The sequence below is a fragment of the Hyaloscypha bicolor genome (assembly GCF_002865645.1).
Source record: "Hyaloscypha bicolor E unplaced genomic scaffold K444scaffold_183, whole genome shotgun sequence".
In the NCBI taxonomy this organism is placed as follows: Eukaryota; Fungi; Ascomycota; class Leotiomycetes; order Helotiales; family Hyaloscyphaceae; genus Hyaloscypha; species Hyaloscypha bicolor.
This window is the reverse complement of record NW_020194685.1, coordinates 3,424,079-3,448,052: the sequence shown is the minus strand read 5'-3', so window position 1 is coordinate 3,448,052 and position 23,974 is coordinate 3,424,079. Positions and strand designations below refer to the sequence as shown.

General features: G+C 45.7%; 7 protein-coding genes across 7 annotated transcripts; 3 read left to right on the top strand and 4 right to left on the bottom strand.

Annotated features, from left to right (window-relative positions):
- Positions 1–844: 844 nt before the first annotated feature.
- On the top strand, positions 845–4,008 carry K444DRAFT_547332 (putative pro-apoptotic serine protease; the record flags this gene model as incomplete). Its single annotated transcript, XM_024876299.1, has 3 exons — positions 845–1,176; positions 1,224–3,718; positions 3,779–4,008. 3 exons carry the CDS (start codon positions 845–847, stop codon positions 4,006–4,008), a joined length of 3,057 nt encoding a protein of 1,018 aa, XP_024727780.1.
- Positions 4,009–4,638: 630 nt separating this feature from the next.
- K444DRAFT_546796 (uncharacterized protein) lies at positions 4,639–7,848 on the bottom strand (the record flags this gene model as incomplete). Its single annotated transcript, XM_024876257.1, has 4 exons — positions 4,639–5,148; positions 5,199–7,272; positions 7,331–7,671; positions 7,753–7,848. The coding sequence occupies 4 exons, from the start codon at positions 7,846–7,848 to the stop codon at positions 4,639–4,641; spliced, it is 3,021 nt and encodes a 1,006-aa protein (XP_024727779.1).
- A 1,363-nt stretch (positions 7,849–9,211) lies between these two features.
- On the bottom strand, positions 9,212–9,931 carry K444DRAFT_670468 (glycosyltransferase family 31 protein; the record flags this gene model as incomplete). The annotated part of the gene is made up of 1 exon (XM_024887629.1): positions 9,212–9,931. The coding sequence occupies exon 1, from the start codon at positions 9,779–9,781 to the stop codon at positions 9,212–9,214; it is 570 nt and encodes a 189-aa protein (XP_024727778.1). The 5' UTR covers positions 9,782–9,931.
- An 878-nt stretch (positions 9,932–10,809) lies between these two features.
- K444DRAFT_711141 (uncharacterized protein) lies at positions 10,810–12,652 on the bottom strand (the record flags this gene model as incomplete). The annotated part of the gene is made up of 4 exons (XM_024888236.1): positions 10,810–11,004; positions 11,058–11,169; positions 11,218–12,313; positions 12,449–12,652. 4 exons carry the CDS (start codon positions 12,650–12,652, stop codon positions 10,830–10,832), a joined length of 1,587 nt encoding a protein of 528 aa, XP_024727777.1. The 3' UTR covers positions 10,810–10,829.
- A 1,990-nt stretch (positions 12,653–14,642) lies between these two features.
- K444DRAFT_622209 (uncharacterized protein) lies at positions 14,643–16,091 on the top strand. The gene has a single exon (XM_024882053.1). The coding sequence runs from the start codon at positions 14,697–14,699 to the stop codon at positions 15,945–15,947; it is 1,251 nt and encodes a 416-aa protein (XP_024727776.1). The 5' UTR covers positions 14,643–14,696; the 3' UTR covers positions 15,948–16,091.
- Positions 16,092–17,975: 1,884 nt separating this feature from the next.
- K444DRAFT_546538 (RTA1 like protein) lies at positions 17,976–18,924 on the bottom strand (the record flags this gene model as incomplete). Its single annotated transcript, XM_024876233.1, has 3 exons — positions 17,976–18,142; positions 18,211–18,720; positions 18,774–18,924. 3 exons carry the CDS (start codon positions 18,922–18,924, stop codon positions 17,976–17,978), a joined length of 828 nt encoding a protein of 275 aa, XP_024727775.1.
- A 3,942-nt stretch (positions 18,925–22,866) lies between these two features.
- Positions 22,867–23,412, top strand: K444DRAFT_546990 (uncharacterized protein; the record flags this gene model as incomplete). The annotated part of the gene is made up of 1 exon (XM_024876271.1): positions 22,867–23,412. One exon carries the CDS (start codon positions 22,867–22,869, stop codon positions 23,410–23,412), a length of 546 nt encoding a protein of 181 aa, XP_024727774.1.
- Between the last annotated feature and the right edge of the window lie 562 nt (positions 23,413–23,974).

Below are 23,974 nucleotides of genomic sequence, written 5' to 3'. Positions count from 1 at the left end.
CAGGCACTCTCTTAAAGCTCTTCAACTGACACACTTGCAGACGTCATCGGTTCTACTTTTCTTTGCCCTATTTCTCGATTTCCTACATGCATGGCGTTGGGCTGGCGTTGGTCAATCATTGGGAGGCGTTGACGGAAGTCCCTTGGCGGCATATCTGGATTGTTTCGACACATGGAATGGGCTGTCTTCTGAGGGTTTCTTTTTTCTTCTTTCAAATGGGATGCAATAAGGAATTCGCTGCGTTCTTCGGGTCGTTCACTTACATACACGATGACTTCCATGCTTGATGGTGGACGATGGATAGATGAAGCAATTGAAAAAACGTCGTTGATTGCGCTCGCTTAGCCTGATGTGAACTGGGGATCACGCTGCGATCCGTGCCGTGCCCCTTCTCGTCGTTGCCCCCTGCCAATTGCACGCAGTAGCAAATCCTCGCGCATTCCCTCCCTCGTCTCGTGCAACGCAACGCAACGCAACGCTTCGACGACATCTGGTGACTGCAGCAGCACCATCCTGACCCTAGACGTGCCACCTCGCCAGCTGTCGGAATAGCCTCACATTCCTTCCGACGCTCCTTCGACCCGCCCTTTCTGGTGCCTCCGTCCATCCATGCTGGATGAATAGAGCCTTCTATGCGCGACTGAGACACCACTCGTTGACGTGCTTCTCTCAGGCTGTCGCATCTACGAACCCTGCGAGCTCTGCCTCTGCAGTCGCGTTTCCATCCTCGAATATTGTGTCTCTGGAGCTGCAACACCACTCCTCGACGCTCTCTGCCTTCACGAGCCCCTCTACGCTCCGCCGGCTCAGCACGACCTCTGCCAGCCAGCTCCACACCTCGACCATGAATGGCACAAATGGAACGGTGCGGGCGAAGCGAAAGCAGCACCCAAGCTCCGTGACCGAACGACCCCAGAAGCAGCATCGGGCAATCAATGGGAAGGAGTCCGCGGGACAGAACACACCGGAGATTGGCACAATGTACGCGGATGAGGAGATCGAGATCGAGGATACGAGGATACTTCCCGGCATGGCAGATACAGCAGAATGGCAGGCCTGCATCGAGAACGTGGTTCGAAATGTCGTCTCCATCCGGTTCTGCCAGACCTGCTCCTTTGATACAGACCCTGCATTGACGAGTGAGGCTACAGGCTTTGTGGTGGATGCAGAAAGAGGGTATGTTCTACCTAAGCTACAGTGTCTCCCTGGCTAATATTCTACAGATATATCATGACAAATCGACATGTGGTTGGAGCTGGACCTTTCTGGGGATACTGCATATTCGACAACCACGAAGAAGTTGATGCCTACCCCGTCTACCGCGACCCTGTCCACGACTTCGGTATCCTTCGGTTCGACCCCAAAGCTATCAAATACATGCCTGTGGCTGCTCTCCCTTTGAGACCAGATCTTGCAAAGGTGGGAGCAGAGATTCGGGTGGTGGGTAATGATGCTGGAGAGAAGCTGAGTATTCTGTCCGGGGTCATCAGTCGGCTGGATCGGAATGCGCCAGAATATGGAGACGGCTACTGTGATTTCAACACGAACTACATACAAGCTGCTGCAGCTGCGAGCGGTGGAAGTTCTGGAAGTCCAGTAGTCAACATCGATGGATATGCAGTGGCTCTACAAGCTGGCGGAAGAAGTGATGGAGCCGCAACTGATTATTTCCTCCCTCTCGATCGACCGCTACGTGCTCTCCGATGTATACAAGAAGGGAAACCCATCACGCGAGGAACAATACAATGTCAGTGGATGATCAAGCCCTTTGATGAATGTCGGAGGCTCGGTCTCGCTCCCGAATGGGAGAGCGCTGTACGGAAAGGCTTCCCCAAGGAGACTGGTATGCTGGTGGCGGAGATTGTCTTGCCAGAAGGTCCTTCGGACAACAAGATTGAGGAAGGAGATGTTCTGGTCAGGGTCAATGGCGAATTGCTCACCCAATTCGTCAGACTTGATGACATTCTCGATTCCAGCGTCGGTGACAAGGTCAAGCTCATGCTGCAGCGTGGTGGGGAAGATATCGAGGTCGAAGTTGAGGTGGGCGATCTGCACAAGATTACCCCTGATCGCTTCGTCTCAGTTGCAGGGGCTAGCTTCCACAACCTCTCATACCAACAAGCAAGACTATACGCAGTAGCATGCAAAGGCGTGTTCGTTTGTGAGGCAACTGGATCTTTCAGATTTGAGAGTACTGATAACGGATGGATCATCCAGACTGTTGATCATAAGAAGACGCCGGATCTAGATGCATTCATCGAGGTCATGAAGGGAATACCTGATCGATCAAGAGTCGTCGTCACATACAAGCATCTTCGAGATCTACATACCCTCAACACCAGCATTCTACACATTGATCGTCACTGGTCAAGTAAGATGCGGCTGGCTGTCAGAAATGATAGCACTGGCCTTTGGGATTTCACAGATCTTGCTGATGCTCTCCCTGAAGTGCCTCCGGTGCCGCGAGCAGCAAGTTTCATCCAACTCGAAAACCTCCAATATCCTGCGGCTGCAGATATTGTCCGAAGTTTTGTTCGAGTTCTATGTCATATGCCAGTCAAGCTTGATGGCTTCCCTCGCAATCGGAAATGGGGTATGGGTGTCGTGATCGACGCAGAGAAGGGTCTGGTTGTTATTTCAAGAGCAATCGTGCCCTATGATCTCTGTGATATCTCCATCACCATTGCCGACTCTATCATTGTTGAAGGCAAGGTTATCTTCATGCACCCGTTACAGAACTACGCCATCATCAAATACGATCCCTCCCTGGTTGATGCACCAGTCCAAAGCGCTAAATTGAGCACAACGCATGTTACCCAGGGTGCCTCGACATACTTTGTTGGCTTCAATCAGAACATGCGAATTGTCATTGCTCAAACCACCATCACCGACATAACAGCTGTGGCAATTCCAGCCAACTCTGGAGCTCCAAGATACAGAGCCGTTAACGTTGATGCTATCACCGTTGACACAAGTCTCAGCGGGCAATGTGGAAGTGGTGTTCTGGTTGGAGAAGACGGAACCGTTCAGGCCTTATGGTTAACATATCTCGGCGAACGATCACCGGTCACCCAAAAGGACACAGATTACCACCTCGGCCTCGCGACTCCCACCCTCCTCCCAGTAATTCAACAGATCCAGCGCGGCGAGATCCCTAAGTTGCGTATGCTAAGCGTCGAGTTCAACGCCATCCAAATGAGCCAAGCCCGCATTATGGGAGTCTCAGAAGAATGGATCAAGAAGGTCGCCCTGGATAACTCCTCTCGCCACCAACTCTTCATGATCCGCAAACGTACCTTCGAGCGCGGAGAAGAAGGCGGCGCTCTCCTTGAAGGCGATGTGATCTTGACCCTGAACGGCAAGATTATCACCCGAGTTTCTGAGCTGGACGTGATGTACGACCACGAAGTGCTCGACGCCGTCATCGTGCGCGATTGTGTAGAAATGAGCATCAAGCTCCCCACCGTCTCAGCTGATGACCTGGAGACCGACCGCGCGATCAGCTTTTGTGGCGCCATACTGCATAAACCACATCATGCTGTGCGTCAACAAATCAGCAAGCTGCACAGTGAGGTTTATGTTTCCGCGAGGACGAGAGGAAGTCCAGCGTACCAGTACGGTCTCGCGCCAACGAATTTCATCACACATGTAAACGGCAAGCCGACCCCGGATCTAGAGAGCTTCTTGAGTGCCGTCGTGGGCATCCCTGATAACACATGTATGTCCCCTCCCCCTTCCACTCTTTACTTATCAAAGTGCCCTGCTAAACCCCCACAAGATTTCCGCCTCAAAGCCATGACCTTCGACAACGTGCCCTGGGTCATCACGATGAAGAAGAACGACCACTACTTCCCAACCATGGAGTGGATCAAGGACTCTACCGAGAAGTGCGGCTGGAGAAGGGTGACCTACGAGCAAGGGAAGCCGGTGCTGGGGGAAGGACACGATGGCATCAATGTTATTAGTGGGGAGACATTTGAGATGGATGAGAATCTGGGGGGCCTTTGAGGGGCGTTTTGGTGGAGATGGAGTTGCGTAGAGGATCATTGGACGCATGAGGTGTCGATGAGAGAGTACTGTACAACTGCAGACCTGGATGGAGGTCGTGTATAGTCAGAAAGAAAAGACAGCAAGAATCAGCTGCAAAGCATCGGTTTATTAATAGAAGATGCTCCACCTTCTTCCTTCTACTTTCCCTCCTCCACCCTGCTCTTACCGCCTCATTCCTTTCAGCTGCGAGAACGAATCACAAGTGATTTCAACTAAAGAGCAACAGAGTCAAGTCGGTGCATGAAATGAATCGATTCCTATGTGAAATTTTTTCGCCTGCTGCCTTCCTTCCCAATCGCTAGCTACCGCACGCTGAGAAGAAAAGGTATGTCTGCACAAATAGGTATCGATCGGCCTGCCCCACCCCTTCCCGTCCCATGCCAAGCCGAATCAAGTCAAAATAAACCCACCGGTCTGTTCGTCGCACCCAGAGGCGAGATCGTTAAGTCGTGATTCCATTCCTCATCCATTTGTCGTCGACTTGTCCATCTCTACTCGCTACTGCCATGATTTTCTATACATCCATGCTTAATGCGCACTACTTATGACACATGTACCTCGAAGGAATTGGACAATGGTGGGGATCCATCAAAGCCGTCCCGCCAAAACATCCTTCTCGAAAATCCTCACCCCGCCCACATCACAGAACCGAATCCCCTCGATCGTCTCAACCTTCAGCCCCGTCTGCCCCGTGATACCCACGTCCTCATCATCGCTGCTATCCTGCCACTCTACCATTACTGGCGTTGCTGTGCCATTACTCGCACCGCTGCCGTCACCCCAAGTAGAGGAAGAGCCGAGACCGATGATAAGTTCCGCCAGGGCTTTCGAAGTATTGTCCATTCCGTTTGAAGAAGCTTTACCTTTGCCTTTCTTGTCATTGAGCTTTTTTGGTGATGGTTTTCGACGGACCAGCCGCTCAACGTTATCGACTAGGGCAATGTACTCGAGCTTCACGTCTGGATTACTAGCGACGATGTCGACGAGGAATTTGCGGAATTGTGTGTGAACCGTGTGGCAATTGTCTTCGTTGCGGAGTTGGATCGTGTGGAGGGCGCGGAGAGAGGTGAGGACAGGGAAGAATTGCATGAGCGTGTGCTATTTCGTGTTAGCCGCAGATTAAATGAAGGTATTAGATAGGCATTTACCATTGTTCGGAAGCCAAAGCTGCAGGCTAGCTCCTCTAGATGCTTGGCTCGTTGACACAGGAGCATGGCAGTCTTGACATTGAGGTCCCATTCCATGCTTGAATCGTTCCTGATCATCAAGATCTTCAACGTGCTGGCATGTTTCTTCAGTGCCATTTTCCGGATATGCTCGATGGTGACGGTCGTCTTGGCAGCTGTGCTCTCAACTCGAGTCTTTGCGGTTCTCTCCAACATGAAAAGCTCGGTCATCATATCCAGTTGCCCAACGAGTGTAAGGAACGGCAATGTGACGTTGTCTGTGTAAATCTTCCGCAGAGGTAATGGGTGGTTTTTGTTATCGCGAACGAGCAAGTTCCAGAAGGGGATTTGAGGACCGACATTGAGCAATGTGAGACTTTGAAGAACGTTGACATCAACAGCTCTGGAAAGAATAGATGCTTTAATAGGTATGAGGTAAATGGCCAGGGTATTGAGCGTCAGGCCTCGTGTGGTGCGAACATACTCGCTCATCTTCGAATGGGTAGATGTGCTCATGAACTCCTTGCTAGTTGCCTTCAAGTCATCAATTTCATCGTTGACTTCTTGCATATTCCTTGAGAGTTCCTCAACACGAAGGGCGACGCGCTTGAACTCAGCTTCTGCCTCCTCAACCACCTTATAATCGGCATCTTGAATGTTGCCAGACTGTAGCTTCAGCTTGAACTCCTCCATTCGCTTCTTCAATTTCTCGCCCTCCTTCTCGATCTCTTCGTGGGAATTTCGAATGGCCATATGATGATCAAGGACATGCAGTTTATTTGCCCAACTGATGGCGTCGATCGCCGCGCCTGTAGATTCGGCTTTGTCTTCTTTGGTCTCGGCCGATTCAGCAGTCTCTTCTGAAGTGGTTTCGGGCGCGCCTTCTTCAATGGCCAATTCTCCTTCCGGCTCCTCGATATTGATCTCATCTGGGTCCGAAACACCTGTCTCTGTGCTGGTCGGTCGCTTCTTTTTCTTGGGGGTTTCGTCGTCGTCAAAAAGGCCTGGGCCAGTGGCAGCAGCTCCACTCATAACAGCGTCTTCCTCGGTTGCATCATCCACACCAGCACTCGATGATGCTGGGGTTGCTTTTGCCGTGCTGCTCCCGCTAGCCTCTCCCGGTTCCTTTTCTTTCCCCTTGTCTATGCTTTCAATATACATCTTTGCAGCCTTCTCGATCATACTCAGAGTCTCCTTCCCCTCATCAGTCAGGTCACTGCCCGGCTTAACATGTGCCATTAGTTTTGCAGCTACTGGAGCAAGGTTTCGGATAAAGCGTCTCTTCGGATCCTCTTCCGGCTTTGATTCCTTCTTGACTTCCTCCTTGGGAGGTGGAGGTGGAGGCTTGGGTCTGAATACAGGAGGGTCCATGCCGAATATTTTGCCCAACACCGCCTCTTGCTTCTTCTTCTCTTCTGCTGCCTTGAGAGCCTTGGAGGGACCGTTTGGATCTGAGGCACCACCCATCGGCGGAGGTGGGCCAGTGGGCACAATGATCTGTCCGAACTCATCTTCTTGATCGGAATCATCATCGGATTGGACCTCTGGCGGAGGCTTCCTCGACTTGTTTGCAAGAGCTTCGGAGAATGATAACTTAAGGGTGTTCAACGTTGGCGAGCAGTTCCGAACACAAGTCTTCAGCTCGTGGATGTAGTCCAAGGTATCCATGTCCAATATTGACAGCGTCTTCAGGTTATTGAAACCAGAGATCGTTGGTGGTGGTCTCTTTAATGGAATCAATTCGCTGATTTTTCTGGTGTTCTTTTTGTGGAGTTTTGTAGACATCTGACTACCAAAGGCGAATGAATTCGGAGAACTGCCACCCTGGTAATTTGGCGGCATTGGAGGTAGCGGCACCATCAATGGGGCACTGTGATGAGGGGGTGGCGGAAGTGTAAGGTCTATGATGGTAGGACCAAGGGAAGGCGTTGCGAGTGCTGGCGGGGTTTGGTAAATCGAGTGGCCGACTTGCATTCGAAGATGGAGATGTTGTAAAGCTTGAATTTGATGCAATGCCTTGAAGACCTGGCGGCTGAGTTCGACTCTGATATCCCATCTATTTGAATATATTAGCATGATGTTCTGCAGGCTCCCGGGACAATGAATATACTGACCTGAATGTCTCCAGTGCCTTAGCCTTGCGCAGAGTAAGGAGCAGCAGCGTATTCATAAACTTTCCGCAGCTTACGTCGTAGAGGTAATGACGGTATGCGCGTTCACCTTTATCCCCTCCACTCAGAGTCTCTAGAATGATCTCTCTCAAGTATTTTGCATTGTCGTACTCGCTCGTGACAAAGGTGTCTAGCCCGCCTGCCAGACCATCAATAGGGGAGTCGTTCGAAGGGTCATCTTCATCAGGGAAGACGATATGGAAACTGCGGTACAATTGCTCAGCGGCGATGTCTCTGAAGTGCTTCGAGACAAGGGATAGGGCAATCAGGTCGGTGGAGGAGGCCTGGTAAAAGATGGCAGATCAGCACTGGACTCGGGCATACCATCGCAACGCGATCTCGGACCACGGATCTGGACTACTTACATGCTTGAAGATATCCTTCTGCGTCTCCGATGGCAGATCGAGGATTGTCACCTTCTTGGCCGCTGGTGCAGAAGCAGCTGGCGTTGGAGCAGCCATGGCCTCAGCCGCCTCAGAGTCGGTGTCCATGGCTGTTGGAGAGTGTCGGTGGTGCTGTTGATTCTCCCTCAGCGGCTCCAGACCCATAACGTCGAGTATACGACGCCAAACATCGCCTTGCTCCTGCTTTGTGACTGGCGTCGCACCTTTTCGTCTGGCCTGCTTGTTCGGGAGGGCTGGCATGGTCGGGAGGAAGAGCTGTTGCGGGCGCGGCGCTGGCCTGAAGGGTAATCGGTCGGGTCGGTTATCGGAGCAGAGCGTGGGGCTGATCAGAGCCAGGACGGAAGGCCGTGGGGAGCACGACAGGGGCTGAAATGTGAATGGGCTATTGTGCAACAATAGATATTCTCGTGAAAGGCAAAGGGGAGTTTTTGCGTAATCAAGAAGAGAGGAGAGAGTTGAGAAGGACTGTCGTTTTTCCCTCACAAACAAAGGTTGTTTGCTCCCGCAAAGCTAGTTGGGGGTCCACTTGCCAGGCAGGAGGCAGCCGCAAGGCTGAAGGCAAACGCCTTTGCCTGGATGGGGTCCGTACACTCCCGTTCACATTTGCACATTGAAATAAATCAATGGAGCAAGTATCAAAGTGCTGGCGTACTTTTGCCTTTTCTGATCAAAAGGAATTTGTCAATCCTGCCATTGGATTAATAGTTGTGAGAGGGGGAGCGGGGATGATAAGGCTGAGCCAGGATTGGGATAGTGCTGCCATGCCTAAAGTAGCTAGAGTGAGAACTTCTTTAGTTCAGACACACCCTAGTACTTAGTTGATCTTATTTCCACCTCAAAAAGTAAGTAAGATTTCAAACAGAAGTAGTGCTGTTCCAATTCCCTAGCACATCTGCTGCATGCTTGGCCATTCGCTTACCAGCACGTGATATAAACCCCTTTTAAACCTAACCCCTATGAAGGTACATTGATACCAACTCATCTATATCAGGCCATACAAGCGTCCTTCTCTGTCCACTTCCGTATCCTATCTACTATCCAGCCCAAATTATACACAATCTTCCCATCATCACTAACAGAAACATGCTTCCCAAGTCTGCACGAGAGCCCAAGCATGTAAGTCTTGTCATAACACACATATTGGAAGCAATCCTCTCTCTCTTTGCATACATGGCAGCAGTTATGTATCGATTCCCATGCCGCTTTCTCAGCGGCTGCGAGCTTTGGATTTTTGAGTTTGTCTTGCTTTTCCCCAGATCTTCTGGAGATTTTCTTTTCCATGTCTTCGGAGGCCTGGAGTCGTCAGTGAGGGGTTTTGCAGTCTCGCCTTTGGACTCAGTGATTGGAAGCTTGCCGGATTTGCCCTCCTTTTCCTTTTCCCAGGTATGGTATAGTGTGGGGCTTGCCCTCTTTACTCTCTTCATTCGGTTTCTCTTTTTCTGCAGGTTGCTGGTCTCGAGTCTACAGTGACCTTCTTATTCTCCTCTTCTACTTTATCAACGACTTTCGCTACTACTTCTTTACTTTCAGCCTTGGTATCTTCCGTTTTCTTGCCTTCTCCCACATCCTTCACTCCTTTCTGCTCCTCTGCCCCGTCGGTAGGTTTCGCAGACGTACTTCTGACGTAGCGCCATGCGACCGGTAGCACATGCTTCTCTGTCACCGCAGACTGACACCAATGCTCCCCCGGTCCAAATTTAATGCTGGCAAGCTTATACCCATTCAGCAACGGATCCGCGACCGTAATCCCTACGCCCTTCTCTTTCAACCCTGTTCCTAACGCGAGACCACGGCAGCAATTACTCTTCATCCTTCCATCCCAACTCTTTGCCAAGTCCCCCTTCATTTCTGGACTGAGGAGAAGGTGCATGGCTGCGTTGGAGAGCACGTACCCCGACTCGCCGTGCGCGAACCTTAGAGAACTGAGCGAGACGGCTGAGCCCAAGTACAGCGGTTTTGAAGAGTCGAAGCACGAGAGAAAGGCGATCATGTTGGACCAAAACACGTACGAGTCCGTCTCAATAAACACATACACTTCGGATCCGGCTGCTCCTCGAACGTCTTTTCCACCATATGAATAAACATATACTTATCGAGCTTCCAGCCCCGCCTCCGGTTGTCGTTCCCGCGCTTTTCCACTAGGTCTCCAATATCCTGCCCCGTAGACTGTTACTTTGTGATCTAGCGATAGATTTCGAAATCCAGCTCCTCGTCTTTCAGCTCGTTGTTCACGTTTCGGAGGGTGTCGTTGATGATGAAAAGCCAGAGAGAAGGACTGGAAGTCTGAGAAGGAGATTTCACTTGGGCTGCAGGTAGCGCAGCGTGGTGCAGAGTTGGATGGTGGGGTGAGCCAGCTGTTGGGCGCTGCGCCGGTTTTGAAGATTGCGACGATGCGGTGGGCGTGTAAGCGAGTGATGGTTTGTTGTTCGATGGCTAGCGGCTCGTCGAGGATTTGCTGGACTGGGCAGGTGCATGACGGGGTTGTATACAGAGAGAGGGTTGTTGTGGTGTGTCGATCCTGGAGGTGGAGGGGGTCGATAATCGTTGGTGTTTCTATAGTGCTTAGAGACGGGTGATTTAAGTATTCCGGGATGCCAATACTGGAAGAGAGTATGTTGTTGTGGAAGAGGCAGACCATTATGAGAATGAAGCATGTGAGAAGAATCAAGACGTTTCCAGGGAATCGGCGATACATGGGTAGGGGATTGGAAGGAGTCGCCACCAGAGTACGCGTAAGCAGTGATGAACAAAAGTACTGATCAGCGCTGGGGAAAGTTGCAACTTGCACTAGAATTGTGTTTTGTGGTCGATTCTGACGAGGTGTGACCGCATTTATGGTGCCATGAAACGTGGTTGTGGGAAGAGTACATTCCACTGGGACATAACTTGCCGAGTAAGATGCAACTGGGGATTCTCGAATTATTTGGGCTTATGGGTGGGTATGCAAATTTCTAGCTCGCAATTATCTCGACCCCGTTCAGGGATCAACGATCCGTGTCCAGCTCGTGAGGACTTTCTTGGGTCGGCTTGTGGTCGTATCAGCCCCACAGGATGTTCAGTCGTTGCCATCCTCTTGCTAGCGAAATCCGTTCTTCTAGCTTCTCTCTTATTTTTTTGAGGGCATTTTGGATCGGGATGTCGTCCAAGGATAGGATCTTTGTTTTCTTGAAGAGCTTCCAGCCGACGTATGCAATGATGACAATCGGGATATCGCTGCAGAACTTTCAGTACAGAAAGTAAGATTCCACAAATGAACTGAGACCTACAGGTATGATGATATGAAAGTAGCTGTATCCCAGTTCCCTTCCACGAATACAGAGAAGCCGCCGGTAAGAAGGAACATAATACACGCAACAAGCGCGACCCGAGACGAGTAAGCTAACTCCGGTAAGTATTTGGAACAGATGGGTTGGATGAGGTACATACGAGTCCACCAATTGCTCCACGGCAGTTCCTGGGAAGAGATTCCCTGCTTCTTCAATGCTTGATGTAGCCGAATGTGATTGAATAATATCACGCTCCAGCTGATCAGTGTCCCACAAGCCGTGAGATCAAGCAGCCAATAAAACACGGTCAAAGCTCCGTTTGATAGACCCATATAGGCCAGCGTCGCAACGAGGGTCTGTAAAATGACACATACAAATGGAATGCCCCATTTCGTAGTCCTGAGGAATATCTTGGGTGCTTGTTTCTTGATGGCTAGACCGTATAGAATTCTCGTCCCAGCAAGGAGAGACTGATTCGCAGCAGACCAGGCTGATGTAAGAACCACAGCGTTTATGATTGAAAGGACAACTGATATACCAGCCCTGGCCGCTGCCGTGACGAAAGGGCTTTGAGCAGCTGTTCCTGATTCGTCGTCCAAACTCGGATCATTGCTCGGGACAAGCATGCCCACAATCAACACTGACAATATGTACATGACCGAAACCCTTGCAAAAACACGTTTGCATGCTTTTGGGATATTCTGCCTCGGGTTTTTAGTCTCTGCCGCTGCAACGGAAAGGCTCTCGACGCCAGCGAAGGAATAAACGGCGTTGTTCATGACCGCCCAGAAGCCAAGGAAAGAACCCCAAGATCCAGACGCGAGGTATTCGACAAAGGGCCCAGGATTATTCCAATATCTGAAGCCGATTCGTTGTTGGCCTGGGACTCCTCCCAGGTCGATGACCAGGCCCATAATAGTGATTCCAGCGACTAGGAGGATCTTCAGTGTAGCAAAGAAGAATTCCACTTCTCCGTAGACTCTAACGACTATAATCCCAACAAGAAAGGCGACGATGATGAAGAGCGTGATCCAGAGTGCAGCATATTTGTCGGTCCAAAACTCAATGAGTACAACAGCTGCTGATATCTCACTTGGCACACTTAGATATGTCCCATAAACCACGTTCCATCCAATCGCGAAGCCGAGAGAAGGATCGACAAGGAGTTCGGCATGTCGGACGAAGAAAGGATCCGGTGACGGGGAATAATGCTGATACTTCCCCGAGTGCAAATTGTACAGCGCAGACAACGAGTCCTATGAGCGCATATCCGAGCAGGGCGCCGAGCGGCCCGCCTGTCTGCAACGCACCACCGAGACTGAGGAAGAGTCCTGCTCCCTAGCAATTTTAGCGCTCGTTCATTACAATAAACGATATATTCGACTTCTTACAATTGCACCAGCCAGGGCTATCATCTGAATGTGCCTTTGTGACAAAGACCGTGATAGGTCGTTTTCCTCATGAGAGTCCACGATTTGTACGACGCCATGTCCTTGTTCCGGCCCAACCTGCACATTGCTTTCAGTGATGGCCTTGGCCTCGATATCATCCTCGGAACCCGTCCAAATTGGACGTCTCAGCGATTTCCCGAACATCGTGAATTCTGCTGTGCGATGGTCCTTAGAAGTAGGGTACAATATATGGGTTAGTTCAGAGAAAGGCAGTTGTCACGATGCTGTACCCCAGTGGAAGCAGTGAGTTCAACGAAAGGCATAAAAAGACGGGGTGGATGAATGTGAATAGGAAAAGTCATTTGCAAAATCGAAGCTTCAAATCGCGCCATCGGGTTACGCCCACCCAAGTCCACACATCAAAAGGGGTGTCATCCTAAATAGGAAGGAGTTTGCAGAACTGGTGGATCTGAAGAACGGACGAAGTGTAAGCTAAACTTTAAAATGTGGAGGTTTTCTGGGACCCAGCAGACTGGAACTCATCTGCCGATCTCATTTTATGAAAACAATATTATATACCAGAACTTCTGGACTAATCTGCACACAAAATCCCGAGTTCAGTCACTGGATTGTCAAAAGCCTCAGTGGGATCACGTGGGGGAAATCAGTTGGCAATTGGGCCCCTTGAGGTCTGGAAGTAAGATTACCTTGCCAAACGCGGCTCAGCTTAAAGGTATCCAAAGATTTTATGTCATGAAAATGCCAATCATACGCGAGTTCGAGATAAGATACGGTAAATTGAGGAATGCAAACCCACTCGGAAGGTGTGCAACACGCGGACAGGCCGGGCGAGAAGCGGCGCTCCCCACGACACGCATCATTCATCGAGCTTTCGAGAGCTGAGGCGTCCGAGTATCTTAAGCCATTGGCGATGTCAAAGATGTCGTTGTCATCAAGCGTGGCAGACTCGATGCCTTGATGAGAAGCTTGAGAAAGAGAAGAAGCGACGAGATACAATGAAATTGGAGGAATCCTTCCCTGGAAGCGCCCTATGTGCGCACAGACTATATCGAGCTAAGCTATTTATATACTTACTTTCAATATATTTATACTTATATATACTTTTATCTTTAATTTAGTATTCTCGGAAGAAGAGCTATTTTGACCTGAATTTTAAGCTCAGAGTTAAGCCTTATAACAATAGTAAAAGTATTAATAATAATTAACGAAAAAAAATGTTTATTATTATTTATATATCTATTCTATAAAAAAAAAGTAAGTAAATCTTTTACTAATTAAAGAAAAGTTATAAGCTTAGAAAAATCGTACAATTTTGCGATTTTTTGGTAGGGTGTACCCGTTCTTCCGACTGGTTTGTGGAAGCGGCCTGGCCCTACTAGTGACCTGACCAAGTATTTCACATAGTAATTTGTATGGGAGGTACTTCTAGCCAGCTGGTATGTGCTGGTTTGTGCTACAAGTTTAGCGAGGAACACCAATTTTGGGGGTTTGGTAGGTCGCTTTCATGGCCAGGTCGCTTTCACGAACCACCAGTGAAAACTAGTGGACGATACGAACGGGTACATATGACAGGGAAAACGAGTACCCGATCCCTTGAATTTGAGCAGTTGAAGGGCTTAAGCGACGTTTATTTTTGCACGTGAGCGGGAACTCGAGTAATCGTGAGTCAAGACTTACACTACGCACCAAAACCCCCAGGGACATATGGGCTTTGGTGCAAGTCCTGCCGCACGATTATGTCACCGCGATTTAAGGTTTCAACACAGCCTCCGTAGACTTGACACACGTACAGTATTGACCAATAAAATTCCGCGGTGACAGACCGAGCGCTAAGCCTTAAAACGCGTGGCATCAGCAACCCAGTGACAGTGCTAACCAATAACGATCAATGAATGACAACTGTTGCATCAACACTCTTCGTGTATGGCCCCGGATGGATGGATGGGTTGATGGACTGATTGATTGAGACCTTGATTTATGGGACTTCTATCCCAGGAGCTTTCCCAGCTTCGGCGTAATTGCCAAGTGCTCCTTACCAAGTTGGTTCTGATACAGGTGGCTTGGTACGCCTTACCGTAAGCAGACACGATCAAGAAAGGCTGAGCGCTAGCTTCCCAAGATCACGCTTTGTAGCTGCTTGGCGGCTTAACCTGCTATTGCCATACTATAAGGGGCCGTGACTTCATCCAAAGTGCAAGATTTCCAGTGTTCCTATTTCCAGCAAATTATGGCACCGAGACGCCCGCATAATAAGTCGCGCAATGGCTGCAACCAATGCAAGGGAAGGCGCGTTAAATGTGATGAAGCAGTCCCGCGCTGCGCAACATGCATCTCTCGCGACGAAGAATGTCAGTATTCGCGGCCAGCTTCCACACGACACAATCGTTCCGGTGCGAACTCCAACTCAAACACACTGAGTCCAGTCTCCGGCGGACCCCCGGCACCCTCGATCCACCCAGCTGCAGGTACGCCTCGATCCAGCACAGACATGAATCAAGACCTTGGTCTCAGCTATAATATCAGCAATGCACCCTTTTCGCCGGCAACAAGGCTCAGAGAACTCGAGTTGATGCACCACTGGTGCACGAAAACGTGCCATAGCTTCACTACTAAATGTGCGAGCATACTCCAAGGCTATGCTGTCGAAGAAGCGCTGAAGCACGAGTATCTCATGGAGTCTATCCTCGCGCTTACCTCTCTCCACATCGCAAGCGAGTTGCAGGATCCAGTCTCGGCGGCTCCCTATGTCAGTGCAGCACTTCGATACCAGAATAATACAATCGCTCTCCTTCACATGGTGTTGCAGAATATCACGCCGTCTAACTGCAATGCTGTCTTCGCGTCGTCCTTATTAATGATGGCTTGTACGATTGTATCGCCCCTCCTCCCCACTGGGGAGGATGATGAACCCACGTTGCCAACCAAGAGTCTTCTGCTCTTGTTCGATTTTGTTAAAGGCATCGAATCTATTGTGGGTGTGAGTCGCCAGTGGCTTGAAGGCGGTCCTTTCGGAATCCTGTTCAGGCCTCAGCGCGAAGCTGAACCCCTCAGGGAGGATCGGATGATGCCTCCAGTAAGACTTCTGAGGAATTTAAATGACGCCACCACTGGTATGACCAACTCCCCCTTACACGGGGTCTACGAACGCGCAATAGGACAATTGGAAACATGCTTTATAATGGATCAGAACATGGCACTATCGTGGTTGGTTTTGGCGGGGACGGAGTTTATGAATGAGTTAAGGAAAGGCGAGCCGATGGCCCAGATAATATTCATGTATTGGGGCGTTCTGGTGGGCCAACTAGATCAGATGTGGTGGGCGAAGTATTCAGGGAACAGGCTTGTCAAGGAGCTGTGTGTGAATTTACTTGGACTTGGAAAGGAGTGGACCGAAGCTGCGAGGTGGGCTATGGTACAGGTGGGCCATGGAGATATATTCTCCGAAGGTGAAGCTGAATTCGCACCTACACAGCTCTGAAACCAGACATGTGGCGGTGCATTGAGGTGTGTATCTTAAGTGCTTTGCGGCCACTACCACTGTCTCCTATCTCAGAGGAGAAATGCTTCATAAACCATTTCCAAGGAGATATACGGGTTGCAAACCTGCCGCGGAGGTCAGAACAATAATAGTTATTATTTTTGATTAGATAAATCGTTTTGAAACTTAATAAGATCTGGGAATGATTTAGATAGGTTTGAGAAATTATATTAGCTAAATAAATAATTAAGTAAATAGAAAATAGAATAATGGCTTAAACGAGAGGTCTAAAAGGTTTATAGGAGCTTTATTAAATTTTAAAGCTCTAGAACTAGTAAGAAAGTAAGATTTATATAGGTATAGCCTACTATTTAATAATCCGAGAAATTAATATATCCTTGGCCTATCTAGTTATTATATACTATATACAGGTATATATATAGCTTTTTTACTGCCCTTAGGGTATAATTATTTATATATATTTATACTAAAATATACTATATTCCACTTCTATAGCTTATCCAGGCTATAATATAGTAGTAATACCTTAAGATTTAACCTCTATATTAATATTTAATATCCTATAATTAATCGACCTCCAAATTAATACCCTATAAGATCTCGACCTCTATATTAATACCTTATAAGCTCTTAATTAAGTCCTCGACCCACATTTATACTATCCTCTAGAATAGTATCTAAAACCCCCTAGTCTAAGATCCCTTAATAATTTTTCCAAGATAGCGCCCCGCTTTTAGATATCCAACTTTAATAAATTACTTAACTTATTCGCCAAATTTGGCTATAAGATTCTGCTTCTGCTCTTGCTTCTCCTACTTCTACTCTTATAATAAGCCTCTCTGTCTCCGCTAATAAAGACGATATAGATAAAGATAAAGAAGACAAGGACAAAGAAGACAAAGATAAGGACAAAGAAGACGAAGACGAAGACAAAGAAAATAAAGACAGAGAAGACGAAGAATAATCCTTTTCTCCTGTTCTTATAATGAGCCCCTCTGCCTCCGCTAACAAAGACGAAGCAGACGAAGAGTAATTCTCAACTCCTACTTTTATAAAGAGCTCCCTTCCTCCTACTCCTGCTCTTATAACGAGCCCCTCAATACCTGCTCTTATTAAGAGCTGCCTTCTACTCAATCTTGCTCTTATAACGAGCTCCCTTCCTCTAATAAGCTCACTTCTTATAACAAGCTCTATTTGTTCCTCCTTTCCAGTTTATATTAAGGGGCAAATGGCTCATTTGGACGGCATGGGCTAGGCTTAACGGGGACGTTTCCTTTCCTTTTTGAGGGGGCATGTTACGTACTGCGTACAGGCGTATATATAGCTTCTTTACTGCCCTTAGGGCACAATTATTCATATATATTTATATCAAAATATACCATATTCCACTTCTATAGCTTGTCCAGGCCGTGACACTGGTTCAAAGATCGTATGGCTCCCTAGATTACTAATATCAGACGAACTTTAATTGAAATAGTGCTCTCTAATTAGATAGAATACGCAAATTACTAAACGCTTGTATCTGCTGAGGAGGTGTATTGCAGTTGGGATCTCTCAATTGGGCGGGGAGCGATTACTTCGCATAGCCCAGCTTTGCACATATATATTCCAGAACTTCCACACCTCACTGGAGCTTTTTTCTAGCTAGCTTTATTAATTCTTTAACCTCAATTCAACTCCCTACTCTGCTCGATTTACACGCATTACATTGAAACCTAGCAATTTATAACCAAAAATCCTTTCATTTCCCATATTATCTCAACGGCCCATAGTCTCAGTCTAACACACCTTGCAAATAACTAATGCATGATAAAGGACACATATCTAAAGACGCCAAAACACTCTGCGTGCTCCAATCTATGACGGACTTCCCTGGCAGAAATCTGGGCTCGTGCCAATCCCGAAAGATACCATGAAATTCCAATGCATTCGCCGACGTTTGGACCCGATGAACATCAGGCAACGCCAATGGTAAAATCCCTCGAAAGTTGGTCAAGCCATTTGGGTTTATTGAGAGGGTTGATGGCCTTCACCGATTGTCTCGAGATCGACGTCGTCTGATTTAGGTCTGATCTTACCCACGTACCACATTTGGCAGATACCAAGAACACATGCCATGAGGACTGTATCGAAGACATATATCGGCCATTCCTTTTGTAAGAGATAACCGGTTTCTGTATTTTGATTAACAACAACGCCATATAAAATCTTAAGGTAGCTATTAGCTAGCAGAAAAACTTACCACCCATCGCATATTCGATAACGCGGAAAACATTCCGCGTAGTGATTAGGACACTCACACCGTATAACATAAACATGAGACGTTCCCAAGGCAGTTCAGAGGCAGTAGACTTTTCAGTTGGTCGGGTGCGGAGGCGGTTGTGGAAGACGAGAGCCACTAGAATGAAAAAACAAAAGATGATAATTTGGAAGATGAGGCCAGCTAAAATGACTGTTTCGCCCCGCTTCTTGCTATTCTGGGTCTTGGCACCAGAAAGCATTCCAGCACCCAAAGCTTGCACCAAGAAGGAGAATATGTCGCCTCCAACGAAGATTTTGGTGACCCAATTAACACGGATAATAGAGTAGGACTCGGCAGATGTCGCCCGGATCAAACGGCCAAGGATCATATATACGGATGCCGCAAAGAGAATCGGAGCGAGGAGAATTAAAAGCGCTTGAATAATGTATGGCGTGAGGGAGTCCAGGTTAGAATGACCGGCTGCGCGTGCCCCATATCCAATTGTTTCAACTGTAGAGACATTGTTAGAGACAATGTCAATAATATGTGTGTTTTGAACTCACATGCGCCTCCTATGATGAAGGGAATACAGAACCAAGTTCGAGTTCTAAATAACCGAAATATGTGGAGGATGGTCAAGGAAGCAAATACTGTGGTGGCAACAATAGCAAGAGGGAGTGAAGGAACGTAGTTCCAGGGTTGTTCTTTGGCCATATTCTCAAAATCTCGAACAAAGATATTAGGTAGTTGATCGACCAAAAATGTAGCAAGAGAATCTCTCAGTATTGAATAACGTTGGCTGATGAGATCGGAGAGAGAATTTTGAAAGAGGTGGGAAAGATAGCAATCAGAAACAATAAGTAAACAAGTGGAAAGATCCCTTCTTATAAGGCCTGGCGACGAGCGGCAGCAAAATACGAGCACATACTAGCGCCGTGCGCCAAGGCATTGATACGTGATTGACGCGTCAGAGTAACACCAGAAAGCCAGAGCCAAGGAAACTTAAACGAGAACGAGGAACATAAAATATTTTTGCGTTGACCTGGCAAACTGACTAGAGCATTTCTAGAATGGATGGGGGAGAGCCAGTGAGAGGGCAAATTGATCCCTGATATTAAAACTTGAGATGAGAGCCCTAGGGTTATTGTGCTCAAAGGAAATGTATGTATGGTATAAATATGCATTCAATCTAGAGGTATATATGGTATAAATATGCATTCACTCTAGAGGGTTGAAAGCCTCTCTTACTGATGGAGCAGTGCAGACCTGTTGAAAAGCGTACTGTAGATATTGGAAGCAATTACGACAGTGCCGCCAATTGCCTGAAAGCTCTTCTTTAAAAGCACACGTAAATCTCTACACTGATAAGCGTTCCCTGCGCCGAGTACAGCATCTCGAATTAGGGACAATAAAATGCTTCATAATCAAAAGACCGCGGTCCTTATCATTTGCATGTCACTTCGTTCTCGTTTGCGTACTCGCTTATGAAATAGTCACCTTAAGTCAGCTCTCGTTTACGTATTCGCTTAAAGCCAAGCATCAATATGAGGAATGAATCAAAGGCTAAACCCGATCTTGGCGCCGCCACAGCCTTCAGACGATGATCCATCGTGGAAGGATCGAAATTGGAAGTATCCTTAGTGACGCGTGGTTACCTTATTAGGCACACAGAGTCTACATAGTTAACTTCCCTGACAGGACTCAATCCACACCCTTACAACCCCTCTTGATCCCAACCATTTTCTTCCATGCCGCAACGGTTCCGGTTGGATATCGGTGTGTCGGAGAAAAGGGGAGAGGCTTGCAGTGACATCGCCCTTACCAAAGGGGCGTTGAACTCAACCCCGCCCGGCCATGCTCCAAAGGCACCAGTACACAGTGAATAGTAGGAGGGGAAGCGGAGCGGTACTTGTTCCGGCAATGCATGGTAGAGGGGAACCAGTATTAACCCTTGAGGAAGAAAAGTACTCCGCATCTATCTAACGGCTTAGCACTGGGCGGTTTACTGGAGAGGTCTTCAATTATCTCGTATGGCGACGAATGGTTGCCGGTCCATACTACCCGCGTCTATCAAACCCTATTAGCCCTCGAAATTCTAAGGATCTAATAAGATATTTTAACTATTTGACTTCCAAATTACTGACCTAATTTTTAGTCGTCGAACAAGCCGCTCTTCGTTGGCTCCGGACAAATTATATACCGAGAATATATAATACAGTGAAACCTCGCTACAAGGATACTCAATATAATGATATCCTCGATATAAGGATACATCTGCTGGCCCCGCAGGGATTAATTTTGCTGTGTGCCACACCTCGTTATAAGGATACCTCGGTATATGCTTAGTTTTTGGGGACAATTTCGGTGTCCTTATATCGAGGTTTCACTGTAGTCGGACTTGACGTCGCTTTTAAGAAGCCCCTACCCTTAATAGCCGGTCCCCCTTCCCCAACTGCGCTTCGCTTGTGGTCGGGATAAGCAAGTATCCTGTCTAAGTAAGTGTCCTACCATATAATTGGATATGAAAAACCACGAATTTTAGTCATAAAACTCACTTTGAAGAAAGAATAACTTGACCTGCTATTCGGTGCACGGTCGGATAATTGTTTGTTTAGATCTTTATATGTAGTTCTAAACTTCTACTAAATTAGAATAAAATTCAAGGGCTGTGCGTGGGTAATTCGTACGTTCTTATAAAATTATTACAGTGTCGCGCGCGTTTTTTTGGGGGCAAGCTCTCGCCGAGACACTTGCTTATCCCGACTCCAAGCGAAGCGCAGTGGGAGAGGAACCGCTATTAGTTAGTGAAAGCAATTTGTTTGCGGAAAGCAATTTGTCCGCGCTCAATTAATAAAGAGGGGTAGGTGGAAATACAATACATAAAAATCAATCGAATGAGTATAACCACGAATCAAGGAGGCATTGTGCAGGTGAAGTATATATTGGGTTACTTAAGGTCTTCTTTTTAAAAAGAAAGAAAACTAAATATAAAATAAAGCAAGAAGCTAAAGAATTACATGAAAACAAGTATATAGCAAGATATTAGTTTAATTTCTATTATATTAGCTATATTAAAAATTTATAATTATTATAAACTTCTTTTAATTTAATTAATATAATTTATATTAAAATAAGAGATTTAAGAAATTAAAACATTTATATATATTATAACTCTTATAAAATAATTTAAATAAAGTTTTTGTTATTATTTTTATAAAGAAAATAAGAAAGAAAATAACTTTTAAATTAAGATTAATAATATAATAAAAACTTGTTTTTTAAATTATAAAATATAACTAAATAACTTTTAAATATTTATAATTTATAATTTGCTTATATATTATTTTATTTTCCTTCTTTTTTTTTATAGAAATTAACTAAGTTTTATTCTTTAATTCATGTTTTACTTATAAAAACTTATAATTTTTTATTTAATATTTCTATTATAATAATATATTATAAGTCATTTTTATAAATAATAAATATAAATAATAAATAATAAATAATAAATAATAAATAATAAATAATAAATAATAAATATAAATAATAAATATAAATAATAAATATAAATAATAAATATAAATAATAAATATAAATAATAAATATAAATAATAAATATAAAATAATAAATATAAAATATAATATAAATAATAAATAAAATAATAAATATAAATAATAAATATAAATAATAAATATAAATAATAAATATAAATAATAAATATAAATAATAAATATAAATAATAAATATAAATAATAAATATAAATAATAAATATTATATAATTCTTTAAAGTTGAATTTTATTTTTTAATAACTTTTATAATTTATTAATATTCGAGATATTCTTTTTTAAATAATTTTTCTTAAATAAGAAAATACTAGTATTTAATTAATTAATATAAAAAAGAGAGAGAGAAAAGTAAATATATATAAATATATATATTAATATAAACTTTTTCAAAATTAAGATTTCTTTTAAATAAATTAATAAAACTATAATAAAATAATAATTAAATTTTATTCTCAATTCTTTTTTATATTAAAAAGTTTAAATTATTTAAGAAAAACCTTAAAATAAAATATAAAATTATATATATTTTAACTTTGTTTTTATTTTTGAATTTTTAATATTTAATAAATTATGTATTTAATAAATTATGTATTTAATAAATTATGTATTTAATAAATTATGTATTTAATAAATTATGTATTTAATAAATCATATATTTAATAAATTATATATTTAATAAATTATTATTAATTATGTAGCGAAAAGTACACTATTTAAGTTTTAGTAAGGGTTTGTATGAGTACAGACAAATTGCTTCCCGCGGACAAATTAACTAAGGGTAGGGCTCCTTAAAACAACGTCAAGTCCGGCTATTCACTTTTTTAATTTACGAAGAGAAGCGGATTACTTGCTGGGTAAGTACAAATTGTCAACCACTCTCAACCATGTCCGTCGCAACATATATAAGTACGACCTCGAGTCCTACATAAAAGAACACTAACAATATTCAACAACACAAAAGCCGAACTCTAACAAACATCCATAGTATCAAAACTAAAAAATCGTTATGCATTACACTCTTAACCTTCTTCGTTTCTTTGCGGCTGTTGGCCTTGCACTCAATGGCGTAGCCGGCGAAACTGGCTCCATGGAGGCCGAACCGGCCCATTCGATGGGCTTCATCGGCTGCTCCATGGCCGAGAACGTCGCTCAGGGATACGTCGCCGTCGGCGGGCAGCGCATGTGGGGCCCGTACGGAACAAGCGGCATGGTGGTCCAGTCCTGGACAAGCACCACCTCAGCGTCCTGGAAGCTGTTCGACACTCAGGTCGCCAAGTACGGCAAGCCCAACGCAGTCTGGGTGCAAGTCTGTATCTTCGCGAATCCGGGGGCCACCTACGAGGAGGTCAAAAGTCTTATCGCCAATGCCCGCCAACACGCAGCACCCGGCGCGAAGATTTACATCACTGGCCAGCCAATATACCCAGACAACCCATCGAGTTGTGCTTTAGCTGGGCCTACAGGGCCAGCGCTGACAGAGTCCCTGGCCAAGCAGGCTGCCGCGGACGCTACCCAGAATGTGACCTACCCGGGTACATTCCAGCTAATGAAAGGACAAGAGGTTGACGGCTGCCACGCCAACACTGCTGGGCAGGCGTCGTTGGGCAAGCAGGCGGTAGCATTCTGGGGCTGAGCCGGTCAAGGGCCGCTCGGCGTGGGCAACAAATTATATTATCTGTTAGAGTTATCCTTCGTTTTAGTGAGACATTGCCAGGAGCTAGCAAGGGGGTCCCGCTTGGCTAGCACGCGACCGCCATCTGAGGGATAGTAAACTGGTCAAGGGGGTAGTCTTCAAATAAAATGATTTACAAGCAATCCCATCCCCGTTAACCCACACTTCACCACCTAATCGCGAGGTTTCCACCAATTTCGCCCATTTCCCTAAAAATAGGCGAGGCACACCCATAAGCAAATTTCAGCGAAACACAAGTTATTTGTATGGAATCGCCATATAAATTAATTTTCACGGATCTATATAGTACTGCAAAGGTACTTAATTAAATTAATCGTTAATAAATAGTAATATACGGCTCCTAGTTCTATAAAAGTATATTAATTCCGCTATCTAATACCTATATTACCGCTTTATAATATGTTTCTTCTCTTGCCAGTTCTTTACTTTCCTTACTACTATATATATAATAACCCTCTATTAATAATCCCCAAGCCTATTAATCTTATTAATACTTTACCTT

Bases quoted from the DNA above. Each gene is read 5' to 3' on its own strand.
- K444DRAFT_622209 (XM_024882053.1), top strand. From the start codon at position 14,697: ATGGCACCGAGACGCCCGCATAATAAGTCGCGCAATGGCTGCAACCAA.